This window comes from Diabrotica undecimpunctata, chromosome 2, assembly GCF_040954645.1.
Source record: "Diabrotica undecimpunctata isolate CICGRU chromosome 2, icDiaUnde3, whole genome shotgun sequence".
In the NCBI taxonomy this organism is placed as follows: domain Eukaryota; kingdom Metazoa; phylum Arthropoda; class Insecta; order Coleoptera; family Chrysomelidae; genus Diabrotica; species Diabrotica undecimpunctata.
In genome coordinates, this window is record NC_092804.1 from 36,787,361 (window position 1) to 36,809,397 (window position 22,037).

The 22,037-nt window shown below is 31.8% G+C and overlaps 1 protein-coding gene across 1 annotated transcript in view; it reads left to right on the forward strand.

The window, feature by feature from the left end:
* Positions 1-1,595: 1,595 nt before the first annotated feature.
* The window catches only part of Sesn (Sestrin), a 318,966-nt gene continuing 298,524 nt past the window's right edge, over positions 1,596-22,037 (forward strand). Inside the window, exon 1 of the mRNA XM_072522665.1 lies at positions 1,596-1,710. Within this exon, the coding sequence (XP_072378766.1) occupies positions 1,690-1,710 (21 nt within the window). The 5' untranslated portion in view covers positions 1,596-1,689. The remainder of the gene's footprint in view (positions 1,711-22,037) is intronic.

The window sequence follows — 22,037 nt, forward strand, 5'->3', positions numbered from 1 at the left end:
CAGTTATTTAAAAAGACACTTGAGAGACAACCATATGGAATAAAAATCAAAAGGGAACTGCCTAATGTGATTAGATATGCAGACGATACAGTAATTCTGTCAGATATAATTGAAGATCTCCAAATTCTGCTTGATCGTATTCACGAGGTAGGAGAGGAAATGGGCATTAAAATAAACTCAAAGAAAACCAAATTCTTAGTGTTTAATCGTGACACACATACCGATGCAAAGCTTCAATTAAACTGAGTCCAAGTTGATAAAGTTCCCAAAATCACATATTTGGGAACTGTGATAACGGACCAACTAGATCCAGACATAGAATAGCAATGACTAAAACTACTTTTATGAAAATAAAGTCATTTCTTTGCAATAATCATCTCAGTTTAGAACTAAGACAAAGAATGGTTAAGTGTTATGTTTGGTCCGTACTTTTGTATAGTGCAGAAGTGTGGAAGCTAAAAGTATCGATCATGAACAAAATTGAAGCATTGGAAATGTGGGTTCATAGATGAATGCTAAAGATACCTTGGCAGCAAGGAAAACTAATGGAGAAGTACTAAGTCAACAGCGTCAACAAAGATAGAAAACCGCTAAAGACCGTTAAACATCAAAAAATGTCTTATCTGGGACATATAATAAGGGGAAGTCGATATAAAATATTACAACTGATCCTTAAAGGTAAAATAGAGAGCCGTAGAGGTGTAGGAAGAAAACAAGTTTCTTGGTTAAAAAACATTCGTGAATGGACACAGATAACAAATGCAGGACAATTATTCCATATTGCAGAAGATCGAGAAACCTTCGCAATGGTGATCGCCAACGACAAATAATTCTGATATGGCACGCGAAGAAGAAGAAGGGTTTTTAGGAACGGCTCGTTTAAGCTTTTTGGCAAGTGCACGCTAATGCCTGCGATATTTTATTGTGATGGTCTCTAATATGTTCCAGCACTTATCAGGAAGTTCGTTACCTGCTATGTTTAGAAGTTTAGCAGGCAGGAATGGAACTTCAGTTTTTGGAATTCTGGTAAGTACATGTCCTCGTCGGTGGCAGATTTTTTTGAGAAGCTCTCTGTAAGAATACCCTGTAAGGTTGTAACTAATTTCCAAAAATTGAGCTTAAAGCCATCTACAATTTTTGCAAATAACTTTTTTGTATCTTGTACTATATCATTTACTATAACAGATCTACTGAGCTTCCTCATACTAATCAATCACCAAAAATTGCAGTCGCGTTCCTTTCTGATTCGTTATAAAGAAACACTCAGAAAATATGATCATCAAAAGGTAAACATGGCATTCAGTTTAACAATAGATCTAAATAAATGGAAATAATGGATAGATTTTAAAGAAAAGCAAACAAATAGATAGAAATAAAACCCCTATTATCCACATTTCTACTCCTATTTTACACATACCCTCTTTATTTGGCATTTTCTACTACTCTGATCATTAATTATGTGACAAATAAGTTTGATAAGAAAGATATCAAGTCCTTCACACTGCAAATACAGACGCATCTTCGAAAAGAAGTATAAATGCAAGATTCTGCTATATTTTGATTTAATGTCGTGTTTTTGTGCGGTCCGGAAACAAAAATATATGTATCAAAATCGTCTAATGAATAAAGCAATCAAAAACATAAAACTGGATCTACATTGTTTACACAAGGCCGGACGGTATAAAGTAAATGACACTGGCACGTCTACAAGTAAGTACACAATTTAAAACTTGTTATTTTTGGAAATTTTAGGTGCAATTGTTTGTGTTTGGAAATATTTTCCAAACTACCATAAAATTTAACAATTTAAAAACATAATTTTCTAGTGAAAATGAACTTTAAGGTTCCTTAAGATAACGTAACTTGCACAAAATAATTATTTAAAATATTTTTAAAAGCATGATAAGAAAATTTTTTGAGATGAACTAAAATTCAGAGAATACTGTATTTATTATTTTTGGCGAATTCTGCCTTAAAGGAAGGCGATACATAACGTAAATCAGTTCTTTTTAGTGTTGCCATTATAATATAAAAGTAAAAATAAAAAATAAAAACATTTATTGCCTTTATATGTACATGTTAAACAGTACTTTTTTCTTTTTCCGCCAACGTTCTGCTTCTGCACCGCTTACTTTGTGAGACCGCATCCTCTTCGGGTATCTGATTATCTATGCCAGAGCCATATTCACTACGCGGCCCGCGGGCCGCATGCGGCCCTCGGAGAGATTTTTTGCGGCCCTCAGACTGCTAGGCAGTAAAACAAAATTTGGGAGTTATAATAAAATTATGTTTCTATTTATGTATTTAATCAGATTACAGTAGTGTAGAGCTGTTTCAAAATCTTTTGGACCTCGTAAATACGCATGCCCGAAAAAATAAATGATCCTAAAAACATTTACCATTTACTGTAAATTTATTTTAACGAGCATAGCATTGATTTGAAAAAGGTTTTTTCTGTGTGTACTGATGGTTGCCCATCAATGTTGGGGCGAAATATAGGGTTTGTTCAGCTGTTGAAAAAACACTTGGGAAATAATAATTTATTGAGTTTCCATTATATCCTTCATCAAGAAAGCTTAGCTGCTAAATTTGTTGAAAATTTTAGCTGTGTTATGAAAACACTTGTAAAGATTGTGAATGTCATAAGATCAAATGAACTAAACCACAGAGAGTTTCAAGAATTTTTGAAAGAACTTATGTCGCAATATGGGGACATTCTTTACCTTACAGAAGTGAGATGGCTGAGTAAGGGTAAAGTTTTGGAACGTTTCTTCAGCATTCGATATGAGATTACTCTGTTTTTGGCTACAAAGAATAAAGAGATTCCTGATATTCATAATTTTAGTTGGTGGCTTAAAGTAGCGTTTCTCACTGATACAATGAGCATTATGAATGCAACATTGGCCAAATTGCAAGGAGACTACAATAACATTGTAATGAAAATGATGAGTATTGTGTTTAAACTGGAGCAGAAGCTGAATATGTATATTAAAGAATTGTCAAATGATAATTAATCCAGCTTTCCTTGTCCAGATGAAATTCAAGAGATTTTTGACCTACTGACGCTGTTAGTAGACCTAAAGGATGAAATGTCTGTGAGGTTTAGTGACTTCAGGAAGTTCCAAGAGCCATTTCGCTCGGTGGAAAATCCATGGGCAATAACAACAGCAAATGTAGCTCATCTTTCTATTTTTGGATACCAAGCTAGGGATTTGAAAAATGAGTTAACTGATCTTCAGAATGATACAGTGCTCAAAAGTATCTTTGAAGAAAAAAAGAAGGGAAAAGCTCACTATAAGTTTTGGGAAGCAGTTGAAAATGACAAATTTTCTAACTTAATTGACAGTGCTTAGAAAATTTTGTGTATTTTTGCATCTACATATGTCTGTGAATCTACATTCAGTAAGCTGAAGTTCATAAAAAACAAGTACAGATCTAGGCTAACTAGTGAGAACGTTGGAAACATTGTGAGAATTTCGGTTTCTTTCCAACCTGCTAACATAGATGCCATTATAGAGAGCTGTGAAAGATTTCGCCCGTCGACTTCAAAAAATTTACAAATTCAGCACTCCAGCATTCCTGGACTCAAGTAAAAGACAGTTTCCTACTTTTTACATGCAAAACAGTCTATATAATTTATAACTATATTGTTTTTACGTAACTTTTAATAAACTTATGTTATAGTCATATAGTTTTAAAGTTATTTCATACCACCACTTGTACTTGCGGCTCTGAGGAAAATTTCATTCAAACTATTAGGCTCTCAAAGAAATCCTAGTGAGGATCCCTGATCTATGCTGTTAGGCTCCTGGACGTCTGTTTCTGTAGGTACTATTTTTGACACCGTACCTACTTCTCTGCTTGGCTGTCATCAGCAACCACCTGGCTAGACCATAATTAGATGGTCTATCAATTTATGGATTTTGCGATGTATTCTCTGCACTCTGTTTCTGGCGAGTATATTCCTTGTCTTAAGGAGTCTTCTTATAGCCTAGTGGAAGGATTTTCTGGTCCTATTCATGGCCATCTTCCTCAGTGGTGTGAACTTTCTTGAATGGGTGCGTTGGAAACTTTCTGTTGTCATGATGATCCATCTATTAACCTGTTGCATGACATTTTGCTCTTACAAGTTTTTTAAAGTTGATCTCCGCCGTTGAACTACATACTGAAACTGTATTTTTAATTGCTTAGTATTCACTCGTATGTTATGCAAAACGATGTTTTTTTTTCTTGTGCTTTATTTGATCTGTATTGCTTCTGCTTAGTTTGCTCTGGCGTTATCTCCCAATTATCTACTTTGTCTCTGAAGGTGTTTGTGGTGCCTGTTTTATATATATTTGTGCTTTTGAGGTCTTTTCGAATTTCAGTTATCCAGGGTATTGCGTTGGTTGTTTAAGTGGAGTTATGTACTCCAGTATTTTTTTGTTAACCTATTCGCGGTAGTCTTTTTAGATATTGGAAAAATTTAATATATTTTTTTGCTGATATCAACTTCGATGTTCTAGTTTTTTTAACTATTTTGTTCGATTGTAGTCTATAGGAAAAGTCAAACAATAAAGTTTGTACGCAATTTTCCCCTTGTTGCCATATTTTAAATTAAAAAAAAATATATAGGAAATATTAAGATTTTCTTGACATACAATTCCTATAACAGCGAGCATTTCATTGGCTAGAACTAGTGATTAGTTTATATAACGTCATTATTAAATTTGGTGAGATTGGAAATTGTAACTGACGTCTGTTTTAATATTGTAATCAATTTCTAGGTTAAACATGATACACTGATATTTCTATTGATCTGATATTTGTATCATGAAGTTTAAATATAATGTGAAAATATTAGTTTTAAATTATTATCTGGGAAGATGAAATACAGATATATTTTAGACATTTATTTCTTAAGCAGTTTTTCAACTAGTCTGTAGTCTGTGTTCTTAGGATGATAATGCAAATGTGTGAACATAAAACCAGCAATATCGAAACTAGGGGAGCAAAATGAAATGTTGAATTATGACCTTTTTATGGAATAAAATTACACAAAACATATATTTTACTTTCTATAACAATGCTTAAAAATGAAAATCAAAGTTATATTTTATATGTATATTTACAAAATATTACAAACAATATGAAGACGATACAAATATATATTACAAGTCTCGGTCTTTTATTACGTGGAGAACATAAATTCTCATTCTTTTTTGCCACTTGAAAAACTCTACTTCTAGAAAGAAATACTACACTTCAAAGCTGATGCAACTCTCTAAAACAGTGTTTTTAGTAAACATAATTGTATTATCTGTTCAAAAATACTTTCTTAATATATTAAAATTATAATATACCTATATACTTCTCTAATGGATTCTAGTAATAATGGATCACCGTTCTTCTTTTCACTCTCGAATATTCAATTAAATTTGCAATTATTTGCTTGCAATAGCTGGTCAAATGCGACGGCCTTTTTTGTTATAATACTCGTACAATTCAATTAAGATATCCAACAATTTAAATCAAAATAATCGAGAAACTAAAGTAACAGAATTTGGTGTGTGGACAGTTTATATTTTAACCAACATTACAACTATAAATACAAATCTTACATAACCTTCTGTAGGACAACATGGGTTTGAAAAAGTTTTTTACAAAACCAATATGTAAATGCTACTTTCTTAGATATTAAAGCAGCTTTCGATCATGTGAATATTTACATACTATACAGACTTCTTAATAATCTTCATATTCCAGTAGACATCAATAACCTTATATTTCGATTCTTAAACAATAGGACTCTATATGTTAAAAATCATTATCACGAAATGGTTGGACCATCGCATACTACACAAGGTCTAATACAAGGCTCACCTTTAAGCCCAATATTATTCAATATTTATCTTAAAAATATATACACAATAATACCTGAAAATTGTGTACTTCTGTCATATGCAGATGATCTAATTATCTTAACAAAAGGTAGTAATTTTAACCATATAGCAAATCAGGTAAACTTTATCCTATATGAATTATCCAAATGGTTTGATACACATAATCTTAAACTATCCTCATCAAAATGCGAGACTTTGTGGTTTAAAATGAACCGACCTATTAGTAATCCACCAGATATAAAAATTAATGACTATATAATCCCTAATGTTCTGTTGAAAAAATATTTAGGTATAATATTTAAGCACAATCTAAATTGGTCAGACCAAATAGATAACATGATTAATAAAGCCCAAAAGGGCATTAATATAATACGTGCTCTTTGTAGAGTATGGTGGGGATCAGACCCAAGAACACTAAAATTAATATATAATGGCTTGATACAATCACAATTAGATTATGGCGCTAGTATAATTAATAACTTCTCTCAACAAAATTTTATGAAATTAAACCGAATACAATTCCAAGCTTTGAGAACAACACATGGGATGATGAAATCTACTCCCACTAATGTCATTTTAGCAGAAAGTGCAACTATCGATCTACACCATAGATTTAAATGGATTGCCACGAAATACATACCTAGCAAAGATTATCACAACTCCAAATCACTGATTATTAAATATGCTTCTAGACTTAAAAAAATATCATGGTTATCAACAAGGATATTGGAAGGGAAAAAATCCAACATATTTGATTGACGCTCTTACAGCAGTTAAAAAGTTTTTACCATCAATGAACACAAGTGACATAGGTACCAGCCTACTACTCAAATGAATATGATATCTACACTTATAATGTACCAATTATAAAAACATTATTAAAAAAAAATAGTTCCCATAACCTTTGGGAATATTATAATTTTGTAAATTCGTATTACTATAATTACATACAAATATTTACAGATGCTTCAAAAAAATCAAAACCTTGAGGAAGCCAAAACGGGCATAGGAATACACATACCTAGTATAAATTATTCCTTTTCTGAAAAAATTCCTTCACTTATTAATATCTGTACAGCAGAAATAATAGCTATTCAAAAGGGTCTAATGATTTGTGAGGAAAAAAATTTTGATAAAGCTATAATATTTACGGACTCAAAGAGCGCTATAGACAACATTAATAACAATATGATAACTGCAACAAAGGATTACAGAGTCTTGCAAGTTAAAAAGAAACTATACTATTTAAATAAATATGGGAAAGATATTAGATTATGTTGGATTCCTGGACATAATGATATCAAGGGAAATGAAATAGCTGACAAACTGGCAAAGATTGGGGCTGAATTAAATATTCCTGCTAAAATTCGATTAAGTAACTTGGATATCATGCCAGTATTAAAAAATAAAATATGTTCTATGCATCAAAATAATTGGTTAAATTCTTTTCAATATAAAGGCAAGTGGTATAACAACATTCAAAATTTTTTTCCTAATAAACCATGGTTTGACACAATCCCATACATAGATAGGCGGCATATTACTACCATTATTAGAATGAGGACTGGTCATTGCCTGACAGGAGTACATTTATATAAAATCAACATTCGCGATAACACATACTGTGAATGTGGGCAAATGGATACACTAGAAGACATATTTTGGGAATGCCCAATAAACAAAATAAAAGATTATGATGTCTATCAGGAGCTGATCAAAATTAATATTAAAACCCCAATTAACATACCAATGCTTCTATGCGAGATTAACCCTAAAATTATCAAAATTCTTCTCAGATTTCTACAGATCAACCATATAAAATTATAAGCTTAATAATAACCTATCCAATATTAACATTTAAACCAACTATAAGAAAATAGAAAACATAAATAAAATGTAGATATGTAGAAAAAATGTCTATATTTACTAATAATTGATAATAGGGCATGAGATATATTCTCAGACTCACGACAGTGGCCCAAAAATTAACAAAACAAATGTACTGGCTGATTATTCAGTAGAATAAAAGCCAAAAAGAAGAAGAAGAAGAAGAAGAAGAAGAAGAAGAACATGGGTTTGACACTTATAATACAGATAGCTTTTTTTATGTATTTCAGTTTGTATTTTTTATTGCGGGTTAGTGCCTCGCTTGTATATAAGAAAGAGGTTTTGATAACGGTGTTGTAGTGGCTGATTTTAGTATTTTTCGATATTTATTTATTGTTATATATGTTTTGTATCATTCCTAGTGGCGTTTTGGTCTTTTTTTTTTGTCGGTAATTTTGCGATGTCGCTTCTTCTCCTGTAGGTTCAATGAATTCCCCAAGGTATTTAAATTGCGTCACTATGTTAATTTCTCCGTATTTTGTTTCTAATTTGTTGGTATCAATCCTATTGCTAATAAATTTAGTTTTTTCGAAGGATATTTGTAGGCTCACTTTTTGCATGCGTTCTTTTAGTGCCTCAATCTGAACGATTGCTGTGTTTTTGACTACCGTTACTATTGCTAAATCATCTGCAAACGCGAGGTAAGGTATTTAACGGTTGGTTTTGGAGGTTTTCTTAACGTAGTTTATTTTTTTATTCTTCCATAACTTTGTCCAACACAATGTTAAACGGCAATGACGACATTGTCTAACTTTCGTATTTATTTCGAAAGGTTCTTTATATTATATTTATTTTTCCACCTTCTCCTTTGTTGAATAAGGTCTTATATTGTATCTCTCGTCCAATCGTTCTTTTATATTGGGTCTATTTTTTATTTTAAAACATTGTTTCCTATTGTGACTATGTTGAATTCATAATATCAAGTTTTTCTTCTACAGTTGCTTGTTAAGATCTTTGTAATTGTTTTATTCCACAATTTACCTTCTTTCTAAAGGTATTTCCTATTATGAGATTTCTTAGTCGTATATTATTAGGTTTCATTATTTTTAATTTTAAATTCAACATAAAGCAAATTGTTATTAGTTGCTAAAACAATGAAAGAGCTAGTAATACTAAATCAGTTGGTAAATTTAACAAAACTAACTCTTAAAAATGTTGAATATAGAGTACGAATTCGGAGTGAATTGTCTGAACCTTTTAAAACAAGTAACGAACTGCGCCAGGAAGACCCTCTCTCCTGTGCTGTTCAATCTGGCTCTGAAAAAAGTAATACGTATGTCACAAATTACAACCACTGGTTCAATATACAATGAATCAGTGCAAATCCTAGCCTATGCTGATGATATCAATATTGTTGGGGGAACGGAAAACGCTGTTCGAGAGGCGTATGAAACATTAAAAGAATCAGCTACAAAAATGGGTTTAATAATAAACACCAACAAAACAAAGTATATAAAAATAAGCACACAACCACAAATACTACGACCACGTGTTATAGAAAACGACGTCATCGAAGCAGTGAACGAATTTGTACACCTGGGAGAGCTCCTTAACACTGAAAATTATACTACCGCAGAGATATACTGCAGAATTTGCACGGTCAACAGATGCTATTTTGGGCTCAATATCCTCTTTAAATCCACAATTATATCGAGAAATACAAAAATAAAACTCTACAAAACAATAATACGCCCAGTCCTAACATATGGTTCAGAGACCTGGACTCTAACAAAAAATAATGAAAACATGTTAGGATGTTTCGAAAGAAAAGTACTAAGGCGAATATATGGAGCAGTGAATGACAATGGAGTATGGAAAAGACAATATAACTTCGAACTTTATAGAATATACCAGGAACCTGATATCGTAAAATATATTAAGATAGGACGTCTGAGGTGGACAAGGCATGTAATGCGGATGGAACAAAATGACCCAGCTAGAAAAACGCTCCTTGATAGACCCATTGGTCACAGAAGAAGAGGAAGACCCAGAACAGGGTTACTTGAAAACATCGATGAAGACATGAGAAATATGGGAATACGTGCTTGGCGGAGAAAGGCGATGGATAGGGACGACTGCAGAGAAATTGTTGAGGACGCTAGGATCCACGCAGAGTTGTAAAGCCAGAATGATGATGATTATGCTACGTATGTACTTGGGTAGGTTTTTGAGCATGTAATGGCCAAATTACTTCTTCTTTCAAGTAAATAGTCAATAAAGCATATGTCTGAATTACTTTAGGATTACATCTTGCATTTACTTTAAAGCTGAGGTATATAATCTTCAGTCTTATGCTGTTAATTTTAACTATATTTTGTGTGCGCTTTTATTGTGCGCCATTGTATATAATGAATCCTACTCCACCATTTAAAATGTCTGCTTTCCCTCTAAAGTGAAATAACTATCCTGACTTAAGAATAATTTGTAGTTATCCTTTTTGTTTCATTTCGCTGAGGCCGATGATGTCCCATTTTATTGTTTTCAGCTCTTCCTCTAGTTCCATTATCTTCGGGTCCGATATAAGAGTTCTATTATTGTATGAAGTAATATGCATTTGTCGCCCTTTTTGGTAGCTTAATTTTTTCCTTAGATTCTTAGCACACTCTGCTCCAACCCTGTTCCAATCGCTACCTTGGTTGGGGTGTTGGAGCCGCCGGAGAGTGAAAGGCCATTTAGTAGTTTCGTCTTTCATGGAAAATATTTTTTATGGTTTTACGCCATTAAAGCATCATGCTTGGCTAGTGTGTGTTGGCGAGTTGGTTTGAAAGTGGACGGAGGAAAGGGAGGAGATAGAAATGCTTTGGGTTTTAGATATGGTTTCCCCGGGGATGGGAGGCTGGTAAAATTCATGAGCTCGCTTAGGCAGGTGTGCTATTCCTGAAGTAGATCTATCCTCTGCCGGCATCGCAGGGAAGTATCCACCTGCTACCCCTAAAATTAGCATAGCTGTAGGTAATTTCCGTTAGTTTAGTAATCTCTCTCCTTTAAGAATTGTGGCAACTACGTTTTATTAGGATTCTTTGATCCTTGGATCCTTTGATTTCGTTTTTTCCGAGTGCTTTATAATGTATCCATTACTTTCAATTATATTTGACACAGGCTATTTCGTTTCGCACACTCCTAGGTTAAGGATGTCAAGTTTTGCAATTTCCTTTTTGAAATGTTTGTAATCTAGCAGCTTTAAATATACTAGTGACGTTCCACGTGAATCTTGTGAATTTATACGACACTGGGTTTTCGTGAATTGACCCTGTGGGTTGTTTGAGACTTCTCTCCACTGTAGGATCTTTGATCATGATCATTAGGTTTGATCATCAATTCTTTTGATCTTACTCATTCGTTTTTTCCTGCTTAGTTTTCACTGCGGTTATTATTATAGTTTCCATTTTATTGGACTTACATATGACGTAGCAATTTTTTTACATCATTGCAGTCGTTATGAATAAACTTGATCATTAATCCTAACTACGAGTATTGCATGCTAATATTTCAGTCAGCTTCAGAAATATTCTCATGTTTTATTTTTGTTTGTATTTTATCCTTTTTCCTGCTTAGATTTTTTATTTTATAGAGCCGTTTTATCCCTAACTTCACTATCCTATTAATATGTTTATAAATAGTTTAACATTGAAAATAACAAATCACAAATATCATGTAATAACATCTATGTCCTAATTGTCAACCAGTGTCATTTAAATTTAAATTCCACAATACATTTAATTACAATTTTTGTCGATAGTTTCCTATTCATATGATCTGACATCGGCGTGATTTCTTGTTTTCTCAAAAACAAGAAGTAGTAAGAAGTAAACACATCATAACTGAACTGATTACCAACCGTTTTTCGATATGACATACAAAAGGGAGAGATAGGTGTATTTCCCTCACAACAATTTCCATTATTTACCCAGAGTTTACTTGGTATTTGTACACAAATTCGAATGATATTACTTTGGCCGTGACACTGTTTACGTGGGAGTGAATCTGAATTCGAAATTCGTTAGATAAACAAATTGGCACTAGTGGATGTTTTTGATCTGGAGCTTTACGTAAAAAGGTCGTAAATTAATTCAAGAATAATTAAATTAAACATTTAAATTTTCTTTTTTGCTAAAATACCTCCTCTTCTTAAAAATCCTTGAACTTTTACTTACTTTCCCGTGGGTGAAGTGAACGAGGATTGGAATAAAATTATCTTCTAATCCCATGTACTTCCAAATACATTGGGATTAATCGTTTATCCTCACCCCTTTATATATTTATTTAACACTATCAGTGTATTATTTTCTATCTGTTGAAATATGTCTGAAGTTATGTTTGGCATTATTGAAGGTAAAACCGATAAAATTATGTAGCTGATCGCAGAACTTTTAAACGAAGATTTCAACTTTGATCCCTACACATTTAATACAGTCCGAAAAATGAAAGATTGCCCATGAACGATCATATCAATTAACTTATTTTGTATTAATCAACTTATTTTGTATAATTTACCGTCTTTTTATATAAATAACAAAGACTTGTTATAGAAAAAGACAGCAAATACAAAATAAGTAATTGATGTGATCGTTCATGGGTAATATTTCATTTTTCCGACTGTAAATCAAATTGTATGTCATCAAGTACTTGTTAAATCTATATTTTTATAGGAATGAGCCATAATTGATTGTAATGAAAATTACATTTGACGTTTCGATTTCCATTCCAAAAATCGTGTTCAAAAAAAATTATTTTAAAAATTATGGAAAACAGATGTTAATTGGATTATATTTTTCAAAATTAACACATGACTTACTTGGCCTCTATCTCGTAGGCTACAGCTCTGTTTTTTGCTTGAAAAATCTTGCATCTGAGGAATGGTGTTTGTGCTCTCAGGATATTCAATTCTGACTAATTTGTGTGTTTTTTGTATTATTTGTTTGTGTATTCTGCGTTTGTGTATTGTGTGTATATGTATTACCTGTTTGTGTATTGTGTATTGTATGTGGCATATGCATTATGTATAAGTGTAGATGATATATCTCCGACTTTATATTATTCCGGAATTGTTGGTATCTTCTTGTTGTTGACTTCTCTTTTAATATAGACAACCAAAGCCTGCTACATTCTTATTTTAGTATCTCTACTTCGTCAGCCGTTCGAACTGATTCCGATTCAAACCAAAAAGTCGCACTAATGTCTTCAAAAGCTTCTCGAACCACTGAAAGTGCTCGGACCTCTGTGCTCGGAGGTGCCACCTGCTTTGGTGACAAAGAACTAAACAATTAAATAAATTTTTTTCTGTCCTCTGGGCTGTGGAAATGTGCAAATATTAGTCGCTTCTAGCAAATTGCTCTGATGCAATAAAAAAAATATATTATAGCATCGGAGCACAAAATAATCAAACTTTTCTTGTCTGAATCGGAATCAATAGAACGGATTAAGTGGGAAGATTTTGAAGACATAAGTTCGATTTTTTTATTTGAATCGGAATCAGCTCGAACGGCTGACGAAGTAGAGGTGCTGAAATAACTGTTATATCATACTTGATTACTTGAAATTAACTGTTACTTGAGTACCTGTTGGATAAAATAATAATAGATTTTATTTGGTTTTTAAACAAACTAATATTCATATTTTAAATAAACTATACATATCCAATGGCGACTGTTAAATTATCTTTAGAATATCTAGAAATCATGGGAAAAAACTAATTCATAAAAAAATCCATGATACAATTTCGACATAAAAGGAAATAACTACCCGAAAGAAATCAGAGAAATGATAACCGAAAAAAGAATACTAAGACGCAAGTGGCATCAGTCTAGAGCACCAGTTGATAAAACTAGATTAAATAATGCCACACAAAAATTAAAAGCATCTACCTAAGTGAACTATCAAATGATAGCGCTACTGATTACTCATTGTGGAGGGCTACCAAACGATTAAAAAGGCCAATATTACAGAATCCACCAATTAGAAATCCTAATGGTAGCTGGGCAAGAAGCAATATACAAAAGGCCAACAGGTTTGCTGACCACCTAGAAAATACTTTAAAACCAAATGAAGAACAAGAAATAATTTACTAGGAGCTCCCTGATCAAGATGAAATGGAAATTAGCCCTGTAACTATAAAAGAAGTATATTTGGAAATAAAAGAAAATATAAATCCAAAGAAAGCTCCTGGATTTGATCTACTTACTAGGGAAGTGTTAAAGCAACTTCCAAGGAAAGCTATAATAAAATTAACACATCTTATAAACGCTTCCTTTAGGCTAAGGTACGTACCAAAGATATGGAAGGTGGCAGAAATTATAATGACACTAAAACTAGGAAAAACCTCTACAAGAAGCTTCTTCATATAGGCCTATTTCACTGTTACCTGTCATGTCTAAATTATACGAAAAATTACTCTTGAAGAGACTAAAACCGATTATAGAGGAAAAAAATCTAATTCCTAATCATCAGTTTGGGTTTAGAGCAAGTCACTCAACGATAGATCAGGTGCATAGAATAACAGGTATAGTAGAAAAAGCTCTAGAAAAAGAAAAAGTCTGCTCCGCAATTTTCCTTGATGTAGCGCAGGCTTTTCTACAAAATGTGGCATGACGGATTATATCATTAAATGAGATGCTACATACCAAAACAATATTCTGAACTACTAGAATCATATATATCCGACAGATACTTTCGAGTTAAATATGAGGAAGCATATTCAGAATTAAGAGAAGTTAAAGCTGGAGTTCCACAAGAAAGTGTCCTGGGGTCAGTGCTATACCTGCTCTATACCACTGATATTCCATCATTAGAACCTAACACAATTGCGACATTTGCAGACGACACATGCATTCTCGCAGTCGGACAAAACCACGAGGATGCAGCAACCATGCTACAGAACTCTGTTGAATAAATTAACATCTGGACCAGGCGATAGCGTATCAAATTGAAAGAACAAAAATCTGGTCATGTCAATTTTACTAACAAAAGAGAACAATATATCCCAGTTAGTATAAATAGAACCAAATACCTTATGCAAATACGGCAAAATATTTGGGTATGACATTAGATTCCAAGCTACGTTGGAAAGCACATATTAAGAAAAAAAAAAGAAGGAAACCATTAATTCGTTATTCGAACATTTTTTGTAAATACATTTTATTAGAATAAAATACGTTTATTTAGAATATTTTTATAGAATTTCTACCTATTTAAACATTTTTTGTAAGTATATTTATTTAGAACGTTCTTTTATGTTTGAAGAATTTTTACTTTATTTTCGAAAGTACGACATTGTTTTTTCAATAAGATTTTCACGTTTTACTATAAACACTTCTAATAAAGACTGAAATAAATGTTTAGAGATTTAAAGCAAAACGAAATAATATCTGCATAATTTCAAATTTTAAGTTTTAAAAAAGTAAAACCTTCAAATGGGATTCGAATCCTGAGCGCCCGCATGAGAACATCGTGCCTTGAACTCTGATCCGTCAGACTTTTATAATTCTTTAGTGACAGTTTACGTTATTGTTCTGCTGCTAATGAAGGCTTATTTGAACATATTGTAAATACGTTTATTTACAATATTTTTTTTATTTTTGTAGAATTTTTACTTATTTAAACATTCTTTAAACGTTCTTTTAATTTTGAAGAATTTTTACTTAATTTTCGAAAGTACGATACTTTTTTTTTCAATAATATATTTATGTTTAACTTTAAACACTTCTAATACTAGTAACGACTGACATAAATGTTTAGTGATTCAAAGCAAAACGATCTCTCGATTTCAAATTATTAGAAAAAAAAACCACATGTGGGTTTTGAACTCTAATCGTCTGCGACGTCTGGGTCGCAGAGTCGAATTCTTACCACTAATCCCCGAAGGATTGATAATTATTTCGTGACAAGAGTGTATGAAACTCCTCAAATCATAGTAGAAATTATTCTTGGTTAATAATTTAAAACTTTAGATTAAATAATCACTATGAATTAAATTATTTTATTCACATTTTTGCTTTATTGTGGTCAATCAGTTTTTACTTTATGCGAAATTAAAAAATGGAAATACTTCACACATACGACGTTACACATAATAATTATGACCGAGTGATTTAGCTCGAAGCTAACGTCTAAAGGTGTGAGACTATCGATAGTGGTAATGTAATGTAATGTAAATTATAGGTTTCTATAGATTATTTCCCACCTCTACGAGTTTCATCTTTTTTTATTTCACAAGGTAACTGTGTTTTCTATCTCTTAAAATGCCGGGTGGTAAGACACTCATCACGTTAGCGAAGATTGTTTCTATGACATCTTGATCTCTATTTATCTTATTTGCTTTTTGGTCTTATTTATGATTCCGTAGATTCACATTTCATACCTCACTATGCCATTCTATATGGATTTTAGAATCTTTTTATTAATTTTAGCTTGCCTTTTTTAATCCGGTGGAGAATTTTCTAACAATACTATTCGATTCGATAGATGGTTCGAAAAATATCGGTCGGATGTTATACTGATAATAAATTAATCAACTAATTTCAAGGTAAATATTTATAATTAGGATGATGAAATTTTAAAAAGAATTGGATGGAAATTTACTTATTTATATATTATACACAGAATTACGAGAGAGATTTATTTAATAAACAACAGTTTCCAAATTTCCGTTGAATATCTGTTCTAGCTAAGTAAGTGGAAATTTAGATGAAAAAATGAGTCGCTTAATATAAATAAAAACTTCCAATGAAGATAAAGCTACTTTCTGTAAAATGGTATAAAATTTTTGTTAAATTTTTTAAAAATTATTCAAAATGGATTTATAAATATTCAGAACGTTTTCGATCCTATCAGATCATCCTCAGTGAAAAACATCTATACAGTATTTGGAACTAGCCACATGATAAGGTCAGATGACGCTTAAGTTACTAACATTTGAGTAACTAACATTAATAAGACACTAGGTTGATGATCAATGATTACATTTTTTAAGGGAATGTACAATTTCCCAGCTCGAAAAAAGGGAACATTATGCCCTGTGAGGTAACAACTAACTGTTGAACAGAACAGTTAGTTGTTAAACCTAGAAAAAGTCAGAAATTATGCAGCTGTAGTAAGTATGCGGCCAGATTCTGAAAAAAGAAGATATTATGTTCTACTGGTATAATTTAAAAAAGATGAAGAAAAACAATTTTAAATATTTCAAAATAATTTTGCATAAACATGTCGATTTTTGGCTTATAAAAAATTATAACTTTTTAACCATTGTCTGCAAGACATCTTTTTTTCATATTTAGAAAACCAGAATTGTTTTATAAAGTAAAAAAAAGTGCCAAGGACAATTCGGGACGATGTTAGTCCCTTTCTTTAAATTGATAGTAGATTTGTTTATAATAATTAAGAGATTTTATTAGCGCCATTTGAAAGAACATACTTTAATGTTTTAGTGTGCAACATTGGAAAAAGATTTCCTTTTAATGGAATAGTTCACAAAGCTTCAAAATGTGGTCCTTAAAATCGGTCGGCTTTGAAACTCGCGGGGGCAGTGGAGGGAACTGTATTATACCTCTGATTCTTGGTTATGGATTTCGACCTTTCTTCTTTTAATTTGTACATAATTTTTGCATACATTAGCAATTTGTATTATTAAAACAATTAAATTATTTAATATAGCATCTAATTTGTTTAACTTTTTTTGTTCAGTTTTTAGTTTTTTATAGGGCAACATATTGGTCCTTACGGATTAGGAGAGAGAAATCAACGAGGAGAAACAATGAGTATATTTGCAGCTGAACATGACTTAATCATGCTAAACACATTTTAAAAACTACCACCTAGACGCCTGTATACGTAGAAATCACCTAGAGACAACGGAGAAGACGCTATAAGAAACCAAATAGACTATATACTTATTAACAAAAGATATCGAAATAGTTTCAACAGTGTTAAAACCTATCCAGGCGCTGGTTTTCAATCTGACCACAATCCTTTAGTGGGCATGTATAGAACCAAGTTAAAGAAAACACGCGGAAAAACTGTAAAAAAAATGACATGCGAAAACTGAAATGAAGAGAAGATAGAATCCCTTAATAAAACGATAGACGACATTAAAAACAAGTTTATGAAGAACAAAGAAAATAAGAATAAGGCATGGATGACGACAAAGATACTATACAACGAGATATACAGAGAAAGATCAGAGAAGCCAAACAGAAAGAACTGGAGAAAAAATGTCAAGAAATCGAAATTCTACAAAGTAGATACGACGACTTCAACGTGCATAAAAAGGTTAGAGAAATTACAGGCAAATGTAAAAACAGAAGAGTAAGTAAACCTGTTAATGACAACGGAGAGGTCATCGTGGACAAATAAAGTATTGATATTACCTGGAAAAATTACATTCGAAATTTATTTTTTGATGAGAGGGATAACCGGTACCCAATAACTACGGAAAAAAGACCACCTATACTAGTGGCAGAAATAAGAGCAGCCATAATATCACTAAAATAATAGAGAGCTCCAGGACCAGACGGAGTACAGTCTGAATTTATTAAACTTCTTGATGATGAATCTTTAAGAATACTATGTAAAATCTTCAATAATATCTATGACATAGGCAATATTCCAAAAAATTGGCTAGTTTCAGAATTTATTACGTTACCAAAGAAACAGTGCGGAGAATATAGGCTAATAAGTCTAATGAGCCATAGACTAAAACTTTTTCTTAAAATTATACATTACAGAATATACAAGCTATGCGAAGAGAGAATACAAGACACACAGTTTGGATTCATGAAAGGTGTAGGTACGAAAGATGCACTGTTTAGTCTACAGATATTATTCCAAAGATGCAGATATATGACTTACGACATCTACACCTGCTTTGTGGACTACCAAAAAGCATTTGACACAGTTCAACACCGAAAAATGATGGATGTTCTAACAAAAGCCCAAATAGATGATAAAGACCGGCGTATAATACAAAATTTATACTGAAACCAATCAGCCACAATAAGAACAAATCTTGAAGTTGACCCGACGGAAGCGATCCAGATTCTGCGAGGCGTTAGATAAGGAATTACTCTTTCACCTTCTTTATTCAACCTATATTCAAAGGACATATTGAGTGTAGCCTTCGAAAATTGCGAACATGGAATCCTTTTAAATGGAGAACGCCTAAACAACATCCGCTATGCAGATGACACCGTTATTTTGCAGACAGTTTAAACAGTTTACAGCAACTAATAAACAAAGTAAATGAAGAAAGTAAAAGATTTAGACTACAAGTAAACTTATCAAAAACTAAATTTATGGTCATCAGCAAAAATAAAATTAGAGACGTGCAACTGCTTATCAAGAATACACCAGTGGACCGAGTAAAACAGTTTACCTATCTTGGAACAATAGTAAACGAACAATGGGATCACTCACAAGAAATAAAATGTAGAATACAGAAGGCTAGGAGTGCATTTAACAACATGGCCAAACTCTTTAAAAGCTACAACCTTAATCTGAAGATAAAATTAAGGCTCCTACGATGTTATATCTTCTCGTTATTATACTATGGAGTTGAATTCTGAAAACTCACTGAAGCAATGAAAAAAAAAAGAATATCATGGTTAAAAACCCGATGAAATGGTTCTCCACAATAACAACTAATCTATTTAAAGCATCAGTTAATAAAATAATTATAGTAATTGATAATAATGAAAAAATAATTATAACCAGAATGATCGCCAATATTCGAAACTAATAGGCACCAAAAGAAGAAGTTTTTTCAGTAATATTTAAGGTAATTTTTATTGTAAAATCTAAATATTTATTATTAATATATACTTTTTTCATAACAACCTATTTTTTTATTATTATTATTCATTTATTTAACAATATTTAAACAAAATGTAAAAAAATGTTTCTTTGCTTCAAAATTACTTTTTTTTGATAATTTTAGTTATTCTAAGACGAAAGTTATTTATGTGTTTTTCTCGTAAAATACTTTAAATGTAAAATGCAAACAAGAACCAGAGATACAGTTAACAGCTCCTTCCCCCTCCACTTCTCCTTCTAGTATTAAAGCTAAAAGTAAATCTTTTTGAATTTTGCACATTAAAAATTTAAAATACAGTCTCTCCCAAACCCTTCTTTCAGTGCGTCACTAATTTTGACGTCATATAAGATTTTAAGAATGTCGAGAATTATTGCATGACATTTTAGTTAGATTTGACAGTTGCAGGATCGTAATCTATCTTTTTCTAATTGAAAATAATTTAATAATTTTAATAATATAAGTCTTTGTTCTATTTCGATATATCTCGGCATATTTAAAATATTTTTATGACAATAAATACAAAATTAAATTTTCACTGTAAAATGTCTGAAAATACTAACCTGGAATGACAATTATCATTTTATCAGTTGACATTGTGAAAGTACTGTCACGATCAAGACAATCTGAGTCAAATTATATTTATGCGCATCATTGATTGGATATCTATTTAGCGTACTCTAAACTCCAAAACCAATTATACATCCGTAAGTATAATTAGCTTACGATAAATAATTTTCTAAGTTCTATGTATAATAATCACAGACTCACGTTTTTTTCTGTCACTTCTAGCTTAATGTGTTAGAGAGAATTCGATCAACTATGACGCACTTAAAAATAAAGGGTTTGGGACGAACTATACGTTCTTCCAAATTACGCTAATAAGATCTCTTAATTATTATAAACAAATCTGCTATCAATTAAAAAAACAGGGACTAACTTCGTCCCAAATTGTCCAAGAACAACTTTTTTTTCTTTTAAATTTGTGAAAAAATGAAGGCTTTCTAAATATGATAAAATAATTTTCTTGCAGGCAATGTTTAAAAAGTTTATGTAATTGTGTCATCATCATTCTGGCTTTACAATCATACGTGGGTTCTTCAAGAATTTCTGTCCAGTCGTCCCTATCCACCGCATGGATAACAAGTGGTCGTAGGATTTTAGGTTGCGTGCCTATTTTCATGTACTTCGTTTTGTTGGTGTCTATTATTAAACCCATTTTTGTAGCTGATTCTTTTAATGCTACATGCGCCTCTCATGGCGCGTTTTCCGTTCTCCCAACAATATTGATATCATCAGCATAGGCTAAGATTTGCACTAATTTATTATACCTATATTGATCCAATGGCTGTGATTTGTAACATACATATAATGTCTTTTCTACTTTTCCTACTTCCTTCCTTTGCTACTTTTCCAGGTTCCAGAGAGCCAGATTGAACAGTATACATAAGAGAGGGTCTCCCTACACATTCCGGTATTTGTTTTAAAAGGTTCAGCCAGTTCCTCCCGAATTCTTACTCTACATTTAATTCTAATTGTTTATAAACAAAAAAATGACATGTTTGTGCAAAACTTTTTGGCAATAATTAAAATTGTTTTTCTTCATTTTTTTTAATATATTAATAGAATAAATGTTCTATTTTTAGAATCTGTCCGTATAATTACTACAACTACATAATTTTCTGTCTTATGTTCTTGCAAAAAAATTTAATTTGGAATAAACAAATGAAATACCTTTCAAACTATTTGGCCTATCGGTTTAAAATTTTGATCATATTTTAAGCACTACAAGACCCAAAATTCCATATGATAAGAAGGTTATTAACATTTATAAAAATACCGAAATTTTTTATTTATCTTGCAACTTTCTAAGCAACAAATAAGGATAAACATTTAAAAAAATGCTTTTGAAGGTAAGATCAAAAGCTATTTTGAAGGTTTTTATGTGACTAAGTTTATTACTCTTAAATTTCTTTCAAATGCTTCACTTTTTGATGATAGACGAAAAAAGTGAAAATACCATTTTTTGATATTAATTTGTTAATAACTAATTAGGTCCAAAAAATCGACTGCAGGAAACACATAGGTTTTTGTTACAGAGGGCCATACTACTCAAAACAACTGTCAGTTTCCTGACCGGTTCAGTACGAACATGGTACTGTTTTTGCTTATTTCCCTGGCCTATTTCTGCTATTATCAAATCTGGACTTGGTGCTTTGTTATACTTAAGTTTACTTATCGTCAATCTTCAAGTTCATGGCATTGATGTATGGCAATATATTTTCCATGTCTCTGATTTTCTCTGTTGGTTCTCAGGGTACCTGTGTGGTCTTCAACAACCCAAGTTCTGCCTTTAAAGTCTCTTGTTATGTATCGTATTATTCTAAATAGATCTCTTATCTGATTGTTTCCACCGTGGCTCTCAATTTCTTTACGTATATTATGATAGCACTGTTATCCAGTGTTTC